At 36.7% G+C, this 15,489-nt stretch overlaps 1 protein-coding gene and 2 long non-coding RNA genes across 8 annotated transcripts in view; 1 reads left to right on the top strand and 2 right to left on the bottom strand.

The window, feature by feature from the left end:
* Window positions 1–15,489, top strand: part of myo6a (myosin VIa) — a 111,264-nt gene that overhangs the window by 89,104 nt on the left and 6,671 nt on the right. For 4 of the 6 annotated variants that reach the window (XM_051071647.1, XM_051071648.1, XM_018674644.2 and 1 more), the window contains 3 exons: window positions 189–320; window positions 1,839–1,865; window positions 4,389–4,607. In XM_051071647.1, the coding sequence (XP_050927604.1) occupies window positions 189–320; window positions 1,839–1,865; window positions 4,389–4,607 (378 nt within the window). The remainder of the gene's footprint in view (window positions 1–188; window positions 321–1,838; window positions 1,866–4,388; window positions 4,608–15,489) is intronic. The other 2 variants (XM_051071649.1, XM_051071646.1) reach the window with 1 other exon arrangement.
* Window positions 8,530–15,346, bottom strand: LOC127142633 (uncharacterized). The gene is made up of 5 exons (XR_007813563.1): window positions 15,324–15,346; window positions 10,015–10,090; window positions 9,371–9,522; window positions 8,716–8,980; window positions 8,530–8,677 (listed from the first exon to the last, which is right to left on the bottom strand). It is a non-coding gene; the product is annotated as an uncharacterized LOC127142633 (long non-coding RNA).
* Window positions 13,331–14,254, bottom strand: LOC127142634 (uncharacterized). Its single transcript, XR_007813564.1, has 3 exons — window positions 14,156–14,254; window positions 13,776–14,117; window positions 13,331–13,585 (listed from the first exon to the last, which is right to left on the bottom strand). It is a non-coding gene; the product is annotated as an uncharacterized LOC127142634 (long non-coding RNA).

Raw genomic sequence — 15,489 nt, 5'->3', positions numbered from 1 at the left:
TTTCATGGCAGTCCATCCAGTAGTTAAGATACTTCAGACTGGAACAAAGCGGCGGACTGACTGACAGACAGAAATATTCTGGGTTCTCAGAGGTCGAACACCCAGAAAAACCAAATGTAACTCTCACATTTACTTAGTAATATTGTCAGTATTTGTTTTAACTGATTTTCCGAATCTGTCACTTCCAGACATCGAGCTTCTGGCCGCCTGCAGGGAGGAGTTTCACCGCCGGCTCAAAGTTTACCACGCCTGGAAGTCAAAGAACAAGAAGAGAAACACTGACACGGAGCAGAGAGCGCCGAAATCTGTCACCGACTACGGTACGACATTATGACTCAGCACTTTGTTAGTGCTTTATCTTCACTTTCAGGTTACAGAGTATTCTCTTGCTGTCTATCTGTTTTACCAGCAGTGAGATGCTCATTATGACTAATTCATATTGTTAGTACAAGCTGCTACTCCACCAGAACAGTTTGAGGGACCTCCTGATGAACTCCTCAGGTGTTCAGGGTCGCTGACTGTTCGTCCTGTCTGAGTCTATAAGTCCATTCAAACACAAGGAACAAATGGACTCTGTCTCTCACCTCTCAACCGCCATCGCCTCATCTCCTTGTGCCACACATCGAGTTGTCATGACAACAAAGAGCCCTATTTCTGAGCTGACTATTGTGTGCTCTGCTCAGACTACTGATTGAACCGCGAGCCCACACACCCACTTTCAATCCTTCGTCCTCTGCTTCCACGAGAGAGACACAGCTTCGTCTGGCTGCTGGTCAGACTCACGGACACATGACAAACAGCTGTTTTTAAATGACAACCCCAGGCTCTGTGTGTGTGTGTGTGAAGGCAGGTAACATGTAAACATGATATCTGAGGTATGAATCTGTCATCAAATCTTGAATCAAATTGTTTGTCTGTAGCTAGTTAAAGAAAGGGCTGATAAGTCAGGTCCCAGGCTGCACAGCATCTGGAGCAGTTTTCTTCTTTATTTTCTGAAGCACCTCATCAGTTTACATGTATTCAGGTTTTAAACCCTTAAGGATGGGTTGGCAAAAAATCTCCAAAACTAATTATACTTCAGTGCATTGTTTAGAGCATATTTTGGAAATTGCAATTATATGTCAAAGCTGTAGAAGTCTGAATAAATGAGTAAAGTCTAGCAGCAAATTTCAGAAAACCGTTAGAATGCACAGTGAATCCTTTAGAGAGTAGGTCTGGTGATTTTCTGTAGTTCTTTTTATTTTATTTATTTATTTATTTCTGAAAAGACCCAAAACAACAACGTGTTTGTTTGTCCCTCTGCACTTTGGACCTCAAGCCCATTAGTTCCCACTGAGGAAGTAAATCTTCAAAACCACTCAGAAAAATCTAGTTTTATGTTTAAAAATGTCTCAGTACCTCGCTGTAGTTTTTATTATTTGTTTGGGACTATTTTCAACAGCGGATTAACCCATGTTTGGTGGCACTTTTCCATTTTTTTACACATTTATTCAAATTTTTGCACCTTTGAAAATGTCCACAGTACACTCTAAAGGATGCACTGAAGTATAATTATTTTGGAAATGGAAAAACCTTTTTGTTCTTCTCAGTCTTTTTGTCATTGTTGTCACCACATCTCACTAACACTCTAAAATCTGATGGAAGGATAATGTTGATGTTGTGTAGTTATCATCATGTGTATGGACAGTGTTTATATTTTCATTGTCTTTCTTGTCTGAGTCATTCTACGTTTTCATGTCTGTCAAAAAAAAAGACATCTCACTTGTTGTCATTGTTGCTGCTGTGTTGCATCACTTCCTGCAGTGTATGTCTGTGTAACCTGGCATGTTTACTTTCAGATCATGCACCTCCTGTGAGAAAAGCATGTAAGTGGTCCTCCAGTGTGTAACTCAACTAACTGCAGAGCTACCCCCCCTCCTTTATTAACACCCCCCCCAAACACAGTAGAGGTCTGCTCTTACCTGGGATCCTCTGTCGGCCCTCGGGTTCCTGCTCTGTGCTGCTCTGTTTGATGGAAAAGTTCGGTTTTCGGTGGAGGAGGTGGTGGTGGAGGACGGGGAGGGTGGATGGGTTTCCATGGCAACCTCTATAGAGACGTGTGTGTGTGTGTGTGTGGAAGAGATTATTTGAACGATTTTGAGGCACGGAGCTGCCGTTTCGTCTTTATGACCGGTGCACCGGTGCCAGCTCTCGCCCATTTGCGAGACGCCTCCCAGACAGCTATAACGGTTTGATAAAGAGCCGAGGTAATTCCTCGGAGCTCTTAAGGCTGCTGTTATTGATACTCCCACATGGAGGACTTCTCAAGGAAGGAAGAGGGGAAAAAAAAAGAATATACAGAGGAAGAGGAGGACAGAAGGCAGGGCAGTTTGCCTGGCTTGTGTTTGGCGGCAGATGATAGCATCATGTTTACAGGAGCGTGACGGGAGGAAAAGGCCGCCGCACCTGCTGATTGGAAGAGAAATGTTGTAAAAGGTGTCGTCGTTCAAGCAGCAAGCGGACGCTTCAGTCCATTCACTCCTGACTTAATGAAGATTTTAGATAGCAGCCCATTCAGGTATATGAGGCATCCAGTACAACTATCAGACCAGTGCTGACTACCAGTCTGCTGCTGGTACATATTCAGATCTTACTGATGAGGGTTTATTTGAGACCTGATGCTGATTATTGAAGACAACATCTGAAGCTGTTTGACGTGTTGGAATTTAGACAGTCGATCATTTTGTTAATCAGTTTATTTCTGTGTCAGCAGTCTAGTGTGTGAATGTTCTGATGTTAGTTTGTTGACAGCAGACGTTGTGTGAGTTGTGCTGATGATTCCTCCTCGTGTCGCCGCCACAGTTTGAACCCCGTCGGCGTTTGGTAGCTGATCCCTTGTCTTTCATGAGCCTTGAATCCTGAATGCATCTCGCGACCCCTCATTGAGTCACCTCATTCACTTCGTAGCATCAAGCCAGGAAGTAATCAACAACCTGAGAGGGAGTTAAGTTCCAGAGCCTCTCTGAGGAATGTTTCTCCATTTCTGGTTCTTTTTTGGAACAAAAACTGCTGATTTGTTTTCTTTTCCTGTTGGTGAAGTTTTGGGTGTTATTTTGGTCCTGCTTTCTAAAAGTAGTTTGTATGGGAAGGTGAAGTTTGTTGGTGTGGTTATTTCAGTTTCTCGCCTTTTTAAGGTTGGTGTGAGGGCCTGTTTTGTTGGTGATGGTAGAATGATGTGTTGCTCTCAAACAGATGGTTTTTAATATTGCTACAAACACTCATTTTAACAAGGTGTTTCCATCTTGGAATCAGTTTTAAAATACAGTTTATTTTTATATGTGGAAAAAGATCCAAATGCCTCTTGTTTGCATCGCTCAGTTTTGAAATAAGGCTGTAGATTTAAATATACTGAAACTTAAACTGAGTTTATTCTTTGAAAAAGCTTGAGCTGCTTTGGAAAATGTTTTGGTTTAAATTTGAAGACAAGATCAAATAACTTGTTAAAATGATTTCTGTGCTGACTCAGCTGCAGCTTGTGTCCTCTGTCATGTAGAGAAGCTTCCTCAGGCTCTGTAGATTCTTATTTTACGCTCCACTTTGTAGGAAGATGCAAATTCTGTATGTTTCATGTTTAAGATGAGTTTGCAAACCCCTTCATAAACATCAGCCATGCTTCATGTCTCACTGATTTCCTCCCTGTGTCATCAGCACTGCTGTGATCTCTGCTGACCCTCCTCCAGCTCTAACAGCAGGACGCACTGACTACACTTAAACATGGAGGCCAGGGAATGGGCTCATTATTCAAACCTGATCTGAGAACAGCAGAGCGGGGCTTAATGTTTACATGCAGCAAGTTAATGGGGACCTGCGAGAAGAAATGTACCCACTGAGTGGAGGTTTAGAAAAGAAATCACTTTGATTTCTTTACAACCTGCTTTGGCTGAAAGGGATTCTCTGTTCCATGTTTCTTATTATTATTGTTATTATTTTATTTCATTTCATTATTCATGAGCCTTATTCCAGTGTTTTCACCTGTGTATTAACAACTGTTGAAATGGTGCAAATTCACCTTAATAACACACGTCTGGGTTTACTACTGTTTGTTCAGTGCACAGTTAAAGTCTGATATTCTTTATATAAAACAGACAAACTTTATTTCTGTGCATCCTTTTAGCCTTATACTGTATGTTGTTTTAATATTTAGCAACACTGAAACACAAGGACACCTCAGTACTACAGTCTCTACACTCTTACAGGTTAATACACAGAAATAAGGCTGTTGAGTAAATACTGACCATCTCTCCCTAACTGGTTCCCAGGCTGCATGTAAACATGGTCACTGACTCCTGATTGGTTCTATTGCCACTGAAAAACATCTGACTTTTTTTTTTCCCCCATCCAATCAACAGCTCAGCAGAACCCAGCCCCGCCCATACCGGCCCGGCAGTACGAGGTGGCGATGAACCGGCAGCAGCGCTACTTCCGCATCCCATTCATCCGGCCGGGCGACCAGTACAAAGACCCTCAGAACAAGAAGAAGGGCTGGTGGTACGCTCACTTCGACGGGCCCTGGATCGCCAGGCAGATGGAGCTGCATCCCGATAAACACCCCATCCTGCTGGTGGCAGGTCAGTACAACACTTGATGATGATGCTGTGATTGGATGATCACTGTTGGGTGGGAGGGGTTTAACAAACTGACAGAAGCTGTGACTAACCAAGGGTATGAGGGACAGAAAAAAGGAAGCAAGAAAAGACTGTAGAAGATGAATAAGAGTGGAGGCAGGGAGGGAAGAGAGGACACAGAGAGGGATGAAGGGACAGAGGCAAAGAAATGGAGTGAAATCGATGAGTCGATACTGTGACACTGACAGAAACAAAAGAAATCAGAAGTGACACTTCATTGGCTGAGTTTAATAAATGTTCAGGAATTTGACTTTGTGACAGGGCAGAGATTCATCAGCATCATCTCTGGTCATATTGCACAGTCAGGTCGTTCGCTGCAGGCCGGCCATAAAGAACGTAAGGCTTTTATTTTTCAGGAGTCCGATACGAATCGTCTGTCAGGATTGGGGAAGTTTCCCACGAAGGTGCCACATTTTAACTCTTGTCGGCTCTCATCAGAACAAGACAGTGACAAATGTGCAGAACATATTGACTCATGCTACATGATGTTACTTTATATGTTTAAGTTGACAGAGGAGGTTTTATCCATCATTTCCTCAGCTCTGTGCTGTTTGTAGTTCAGTTTAACGACCTCCTCTACAAAACCATGAATAAGACAAAATCCATCATGAAATGTTGAAGTAAACATCATCCCTCAGTGCAGATAAAATTCATGCCAGAGTGTATTTCAGACTTATTGTTTATACATTTTTATTCATGAATTGAAGAAAAACATCAAATGCTCCTTTCACCCCCTGTGAGTGCAGACTGGCAGACATGTTTGATTGACAGCAGGTCATGTCATTTACAAGAAACATTACAGAACATTTTCACTTTACTTTATGATTTATGAATTTAAAGTTTTAAAGTTTGAGAAATGTGTTTTTGCTGGTATTTAACACCAATAAAGACACGCTGAATCCACTCAGACAGGATTAATAATGAACCAGACTGATGCAAATGAGTGGAGTTAATTAGAGCCATGAGTGCAGCTCCTCGTTAACTACACTGTTAATGATGCAAAATGGCAGGAGGTGGGATTTCAACACACAAGGTGAAATCTTCATTTAACTCTCATGCTGCCTACAAACGTCTTCAGAGGTGGAGGTCCTTGACTTTAAGTCAAACTAATAATACCACACTGTAAAAATACTTGATTTTAAGTAAAAGTCCTGAATTGAAAATGTTACCTAAGTAAAGGTATGTGAGTAAATCAGGAAATGCTCAGTGCAGAAAAATATTACTCTGCTATTATACTAAAGCAGTAAGTCCAGAGAGGCTGTGATCTCCACTGATCTCATTTGAGTAAATGTAGTTTACATTCCAACTAAAAATAAATTCAGTTTTTCTTGTTAGACCTGCAGATTGTGCAAAGAGCTGATAACATTTGTTGAAATTCAGAAATCTCAGAACGTACAACGTACAACACAACTTTTCTTATGGCCGTAGTACTGAGGGAGAGAAGAATTACACAAATGTACTCTGTAGAGAATTAATTCCCTTAACTGTAGCAAATGATTCAATATTTTTTTTTTTTTTATTGCGTCATTAATTAGCACATGAAGTCTTAGCAGTTACGGTTAATGTAGTGGTTGAATTTTGTTTAAATATACAAAGGTATCATTTGGTTATCCAGCTGTTCAGTTCAGTTCAGGTATGAGCGCTCAGACTGTTTGTGTCACAGATTGTATCAAATGACGAGAACATTAAAAGAAAAAAAGCAGTTGTTTTGTTTACCCATCTGTCTCAGCAAATGTGTGTGCTGATGAGTTAAAACCTCAGGACTCCCACCAGAGTTTTTCTCGACTTTATTTGACTGAGAGAATTACAGTTGAGGAATGTTGGTGAACTCTGGGTTTATGAAACCATGTGTTTGCGTGATGTAAAACCTGTGTGGTCGTCAGTCTGGAAAAAGCTCACATTGTAGTGAAATAGTTGGTATTTTGAAGCAGCGGTGTTCACAGACAGCAGCAGTATGTGGGTGAATAACTACCTCATATAACACTCGGCTAACACACTGCTGGAACTTGTTATTGCCTTTATAGCTGCAGATGTACTGAGTTATACTGACTGAATGTAAATCGAGACTGTTGAATGTGTTCAGGGGATGAAATATGTCGTCCGCTGAAGTTCAGTTGCTCCTGTTCTGCAGTTTTTATATAATTTTACAGTTGAGACCAAAATTCACCAGACAAACCAACTCTAAATGATCTGTGACTTCTGAGATTAAGACACTTTATATCTTCCTCCTCATACCAGTTAAAATAAAATGGTGTTAACAAACTTAATGTCAGAACATTATTTACAGAATCTAAAGAAGGTTCTAGGGGTCCTTTATAAGGTTCTAGTGGTTATTGAGGAGGTTCAGAAGCTATTTCAGTAGTTGATAGGAGGGTTCTACAGGTCCTTTTGGTTGTTCTAGTGGTCAGAAGGTTTAAGTCATTTAAGAGGTTCTACAGATAGTTTTAGTAGTCATCAAGATGATTTGTATCGTACCATGACATTTTTGACGGCATACTATACTATGACATTTTTTGACCATTTTTCACACCTTACAACACTATGACATTTTTGACACCTTATTGTACTGTGACATTTTTTGACACCTTACAAAACTGATAGATATATTTTTTTTTACCATTTTTGACACCTTATTATAATTACATTTTTGACCATTTTTGATGTCTTATTGTACCGTGACAGTTTTTGACCATTTTTGACACCCTATTGTACCGCAACATTTTTTGACCAGTTTTGACGCCTTACAAAACTAAGACAATTTTTGACGCCATACATTACCATATTTTTTGACCATTTTTGATGTCTTATTGTACCGCAACATTTTTTGACCATTTTTGATGTCTTATTGTACTGTGACAATTTTTGACCATTTTTGACACCTTACTGTACCGCAACATTTTTTGACCATTTTTGATGCCTTATTGTACTGCAACATTTTTTGACCATTTTTGACGCCATACTGTACCGCAACATTTTTTGACCATTTTTGACGCCATACTGTACCGCAACATTTTTTGACCATTTTTGACGCCATACTATAATATGATATTTTTTGACCATTTTTGACGCCCAACATTACTATGACATTTTTTGACCATTTTTGATGTCATACATTACCATGAAATTTTTTGACTATTTTTGACACCTTATTGTACGGCAACATTTTTTGACCATTTCTGACACCTTACTGTACTACATTTTTTGACCATTTTTGACGCCCAACATTACTATGACATTTTTTGACCATTTTTGACACCTTACTGTACCAGGTCATTTTTTGACCATTTTTCACGCCTTACTGTACCAGGTCATTTTTTGACCATTTTTGATGTCATACATTACCATGACATTTTTTGACTATTTTTGACGCCCAACATTACTATGACATTTTTTGACCATTTTTGACACCTTACTGTACCAGGTAATTTTTTGACCATTTTTGACGCCTTACTGTACCAGGTCATTTTTTGACCATTTTTGATGTCATACATTACCATGACATTTTTTGACTATTTTTGACACCTTATTGTACTGCAACATTTTTTGACCATTTTTGACGCCATACTGTACCGCAACATTTTTTGACCATTTCTGACACCTTACTGTACTACATTTTTTGACCATTTTTGACGCCCAACATTACTATGACATTTTTTGACCATTTTTGACACGTTACTGTACCAGGTCATTTTTTGACCATTTTTCACGCCTTACTGTACCAGGTCATTTTTTGACCATTTTTGATGTCATACATTACCATGACATTTTTTGACTATTTTTGACGCCCAACATTACTATGTCATTTTTTGACCATTTTTGACGCATTACTGTACCAGGTCATTTTTTGACCATTTTTGACGCATTACTGTACCAGGTCATTTTTTGACCATTTTTGATGTCATACATTACCATGACATTTTTTGACTATTTTTGACACCTTATTGTACGGCAACATTTTTTGACCATTTCTGACACCTTACTGTACTGCAACATTTTTTGACCATTTTTGACACCTTATTGTACTGCAACATTTTTTGACCATTTCTGACACCTTACTGTACTGCAACATTTTTGACCATTTCTGACACCTTATTGTACTGCAACATTTTTTGACCATTTTTGACACCTTACAAAACTATGACATTTTTTAACCATTTCTGTCACCTTATTGTACTACGACATATTTTGACCATTTTTGACACCTTATTGTACCGCAACATTTTTTGACCATTTTTGACACCTTATTGTACTACGACATTTTTTGACCATTTTTGACACCTTATTGTACCGCAACATTTTTTGACCATTTTTGACACCTTACAAAACTATGACATTTTTTGACCATTTTTGACACCTTACAAAACTATGACATTTTATGACATTTTTTGACCATTTTTGATGCCCAACATTACTATGACATTTTTTGACCATTTTTGACGCCCAACATTACTATGACATTTTTTGACCATTTTTGACACCTTACAAAACTATGACATTTTTTGACCATTTTTCACGCCTTACTGTACCAGGTCATTTTTTGACCATTTTTGATGCCATACATTACCATGAAATTTTTTGACCATTTTTCACGCCCAACATTACTATGACATTTTTTGACCATTTTTGACGCCCAACATTACTATGACATTTTTTGACCATTTTTGACACCTTATTGTACCGTGACATTTTTTGACCATTTCTGACACCACACAATAGGATGACATTTTTTGACCATTTTTGACACCTTACAAAACTATGACATTTTTTGACCATTTTTCACGCCTTACTGTACCAGGTCATTTTTTGACCATTTTTGATGTCATACATTACCATGACATTTTTTGACTATTTTTGACACCTCATTGTACGGCAACATTTTTTGACCATTTCTGACACCTTACTGTACTGCAACATTTTTGACCATTTCTGACACCTTATTGTACTGCAACATTTTTTGACCATTTTTGACACCTTACAAAACTATGACATTTTTTGACCATTTTTGTCACCTTATTGTACTACGACATTTTTTGACCATTTTTGATGTCTTACTATACTATGACATTTTTTGACCATTTTTGATGTCTTACTATACTATGACATTTTTTGACCATTTTTGACACCTTATTGTACCGCAACATTTTTTGACCATTTTTGATGCCATACATTACTATGACATTTTTTGACCATTTTTGACACCTTACAAAACTATGACATTTTTTGACCATTTTTCACGCCTTACTGTACCAGGTCATTTTTTGACCATTTTTGATGTCATACATTACCATGACATTTTTTGACTATTTTTGACGCCATACTGTACTGCAACATTTTTGACCATTTCTGACACCTTATTGTACTGCAACATTTTTTGACCATTTTTGACACCTTACAAAACTATGACATTTTTTAACCATTTCTGTCACCTTATTGTACTATGACATTTTTTGACCATTTCTGTCACCTTATTGTACTACGACATTTTTTGACCATTTTTGACACCTTATTGTACCGCAACATTTTTTGACCATTTTTGACACCTTACAAAACTGTGACATTTTTTGACCATTTCTGTCACCTTATTGCACTACGACATTTTTTGACCATTTTTGACACCTTATTGTACCGCGACATTTTTTGACCATTTTTCACACCTTATTGTACTGTGACATTTTTTGACCATTTCTGACACCACACAATAGGATGACATTTTTTGACCATTTTTCACGCCTTACTGTACGGCAACATTTTTTGACCATTTTTGACGCCCAACATTACTATGACATTTTTTGACCATTTTTGACACCTTACTGTACCAGGTCATTTTTTGACCATTTTTCACGCCTTACTGTACCAGGTCATTTTTTGACCATTTTTGACACCTTATTGTACCGCAACATTTTTTGACCATTTTTGATGCCATACATTACTATGACATTTTTTGACCATTTTTGACACCTTACAAAACTATGACATTTTTTGACCATTTCTGACACCACACAATAGGATGACATTTTTTGACCATTTTTGACACCTTACAAAACTATGACATTTTTTGACCATTTTTCACGCCTTACTGTACCAGGTCATTTTTTGACCATTTTTGATGTCATACATTACCATGACATTTTTTGACCATTTTTCACGCCTTACTGTACGGCAACATTTTTTGACCATTTCTGACACCTTATTGTACTGCAACATTTTTTGACCATTTTTGATGCCATACAAAACTATGACATTTTTTAACCATTTCTGTCACCTTATTGTACGGCAACATTTTTTGACCATTTTTGACACCTTATTGTACCGCAACATTTTTTGACCATTTTTGATGCCATACATTACCATGAAATTTTTTGACCATTTTTGACACTTTATTGTACGGCAACATTTTTTGACCATTTCTGACACCTTACTGTACTGCAACATTTTTTGACCATTTTTGACGCCATACTGTACTGCAACATTTTTTGACCAATTTTGACACCTTATTGTACTGCAACATTTTTTGACCATTTTTGACACCTTATTGTACTGCAACATTTTTTGACCATTTTTGACACCTTACAAAACTATGACAATTTTTGACCATTTTTGACACCTTACAAAACTATGACATTTTTTGACCATTTCTGTCACCTTATTGTACTACGACATTTTTTGACCATTTTTGACCCCTTATTGTACCGCAACATTTTTTGACCATTTTTGATGCCATACATTACCATGAAATTTTTTGACCATTTTTCACGCCCAACATTACTATGACATTTTTTGACCATTTTTGACACCTTATTGTACCGCAACATTTTTTGACCATTTTTGATGCCATACATTACCATGAAATTTTTTGACCATTTTTGACACTTTATTGTACGGCAACATTTTTTGACCATTTCTGACACCTTACTGTACTGCAACATTTTTTGACCATTTTTGACGCCATACTGTACTGCAACATTTTTTGACCAATTTTGACACCTTATTGTACTGCAACATTTTTTGACCATTTTTGACACCTTATTGTACTGCAACATTTTTTGACCATTTTTGACACCTTACAAAACTATGACAATTTTTGACCATTTTTGACACCTTACAAAACTATGACATTTTTTGACCATTTCTGTCACCTTATTGTACTACGACATTTTTTGACCATTTTTGATGCCATACATTACCATGAAATTTTTTGACCATTTTTCACGCCCAACATTACTATGACATTTTTTGACCATTTTTGACACCCTATTGTACCGCAACATTTTTTGACCATTTCTGACACCACACAATAGGATGACATTTTTTGACCATTTTTGACACCTTACAAAACTATGACATTTTTTGACCATTTTTGACACCTTACAAAACTATGACATTTTTTGACCATTTTTCACGCCTTACTGTACCAGGTCATTTTTTGACCATTTTTGATGTCATACATTACCATGACATTTTTTGACTATTTTTGACGCCATACTGTACTGCAACATTTTTGACCATTTCTGACACCTTATTGTACTGCAACATTTTTTGACCATTTTTGACACCTTACAAAACTATGACATTTTTTAACCATTTCTGTCACCTTATTGTACTATGACATTTTTTGACCATTTCTGTCACCTTATTGTACTACGACATTTTTTGACCATTTTTGACACCTTATTGTACCGCAACATTTTTTGACCATTTTTGACACCTTACAAAACTATGACATTTTTTGACCATTTCTGTCACCTTATTGTACTACGACATTTTTTGACCATTTTTGACACCTTATTGTACCGCAACATTTTTTGACCATTTTTGACACCTTACAAAACTATGACATTTTTTTGACCATTTCTGTCACCTTATTGTACTACGACATTTTTTGACCATTTTTGACACCTTATTGTACTGCAACATTTTTTGACCATTTTTGATGCCATACATTACCATGAAATTTTTTGACCATTTTTGACACTTTATTGTACGGCAACATTTTTTGACCATTTCTGACACCTTACTGTACTGCAACATTTTTTGACCATTTTTGACGCCATACTGTACTGCAACATTTTTTGACCAATTTTGACACCTTATTGTACTGCAACATTTTTTGACCATTTTTGACACCTTACAAAACTATGACAATTTTTGACCATTTTTGACACCTTACAAAACTATGACATTTTTTGACCATTTCTGTCACCTTATTGTACTACGACATTTTTTGACCATTTTTGACCCCTTATTGTACCGCAACATTTTTTGACCATTTTTGATGCCATACATTACCATGAAATTTTTTGACCATTTTTCACGCCCAACATTACTATGACATTTTTTGACCATTTTTGACACCTTATTGTACCGCAACATTTTTTGACCATTTCTGACACCACACAATAGGATGACATTTTTTGACCATTTTTGACACCTTACAAAACTATGACATTTTTTGACCATTTTTGACACCTTACAAAACTATGACATTTTTTGACCATTTTTCACGCCTTACTGTACCAGGTCATTTTTTGACCATTTTTGATGTCATACATTACCATGACATTTTTTGACTATTTTTGAAGCCATACTATACTGCAACATTTTTGACCATTTCTGACACCTTATTGTACTGCAACATTTTTTGACCATTTTTGACACCTTATTGTACCGCAACATTTTTTGACCATTTTTGATGCCATACATTACCATGAAATTTTTTGACCATTTTTGACACCTTACAAAACTATGACATTTTTTGACCATTTCTGTCACCTTATTGTACTACGACATTTTTTGACCATTTTTGACACCTTATTGTACCGCAACATTTTTTGACCATTTTTGACACCTTACAAAACTATGACATTTTTTGACCATTTCTGTCACCTTATTGTACTACGACATTTTTTGACCATTTTTGACACCTTATTGTACTGCAACATTTTTTGACCATTTTTGATGCCATACATTACCATGAAATTTTTTGACCATTTTTGACACTTTATTGTACGGCAACATTTTTTGACCATTTCTGACACCTTACTGTACTGCAACATTTTTTGACCATTTTTGACGCCATACTGTACTGCAACATTTTTTGACCAATTTTGACACCTTATTGTACTGCAACATTTTTTGACCATTTTTGACACCTTACAAAACTATGACAATTTTTGACCATTTTTGACACCTTACAAAACTATGACATTTTTTGACCATTTCTGTCACCTTATTGTACTACGACATTTTTTGACCATTTTTGACCCCTTATTGTACCGCAACATTTTTTGACCATTTTTGATGCCATACATTACCATGAAATTTTTTGACCATTTTTCACGCCCAACATTACTATGACATTTTTTGACCATTTTTGACACCTTATTGTACCGCAACATTTTTTGACCATTTCTGACACCACACAATAGGATGACATTTTTTGACCATTTTTGACACCTTACAAAACTATGACATTTTTTGACCATTTTTGACACCTTACAAAACTATGACATTTTTTGACCATTTTTCACGCCTTACTGTACCAGGTCATTTTTTGACCATTTTTGATGTCATACATTACCATGACATTTTTTGACTATTTTTGAAGCCATACTATACTGCAACATTTTTGACCATTTCTGACACCTTATTGTACTGCAACATTTTTTGACCATTTTTGACACCTTACAAAACTATGACATTTTTTAACCATTTCTGTCACCTTATTGTACTACGACATTTTTTGGCCATTTTTGACACCTTATTGTACCGCAACATTTTTTGACCATTTTTGATGCCATACATTACCATGAAATTTTTTGACCATTTTTGACACCTTACAAAACTATGACATTTTTTGACCATTTCTGTCACCTTATTGTACTACGACATTTTTTGACCATTTTTGACACCTTATTGTACCGCGACATTTTTTGACCATTTTTCACACCTTATTGTACTGTGACATTTTTTGACCATTTCTGACACCACACAATAGGATGACATTTTTTGACCCATTTTTCACGCCTTACTGTACGGCAACATTTTTTGACCATTTCTGACACCTTATTGTACTGCAACATTTTTTGACCATTTTTGATGCCATACAAAACTATGACATTTTTTAACCATTTCTGTCACCTTATTGTACTACGACATTTTTTGACCATTTTTGACACCTTATTGTACCGCAACATTTTTTGACCATTTTTGATGCCATACATTACCATGAAATATTTTGACCATTTTGACACTTAATTGTACGGCAACATTTTTTGACCATTTTTGACACCTTACTGTACTGCAACATTTTTTGACCATTTTGACGCCATACTGTACTGAACATTTTTGACCAATTTTGACACCTTATTGTACTGCAACATTTTTTGACCATTTTTGACACCTTATTGTACTGCAACATTTTTTGACCATTTTTGACACCTTACACTATGACATTTTTTGACCATTTCTGTCACCTTATTGTACTACGACATTTTTGACCATTTTTGACCCTTATTGTACCGCGACATTTTTTGACCATTTTTCACACCTTATTGTACTGTGACATTTTTTGACCATTTCTGACACCACACAATAGGATGACATTTTTGACCATTTTTCACGCCTTACTGTACGGCAACATTTTTTAACCATTTCTGTCACCTTATTGTACTACGACATTTTTTGACCATTTTTGACACCTTATTGTACCGCAACATTTTTTGACCATTTTTGATGCCATACATTACCATGAAATTTTTTGACCATTTTTGACACTTTATTGTACGGCAACATTTTTTGACCATTTCTGACACCTTACTGTACTGCA

This window comes from Lates calcarifer, linkage group LG7_1, assembly GCF_001640805.2.
Source record: "Lates calcarifer isolate ASB-BC8 linkage group LG7_1, TLL_Latcal_v3, whole genome shotgun sequence".
In the NCBI taxonomy this organism is placed as follows: domain Eukaryota; kingdom Metazoa; phylum Chordata; class Actinopteri; family Centropomidae; genus Lates; species Lates calcarifer.
Note: the sequence above shows the minus strand (reverse complement) of the source record. Positions and strands in the feature narration are given on the sequence as shown.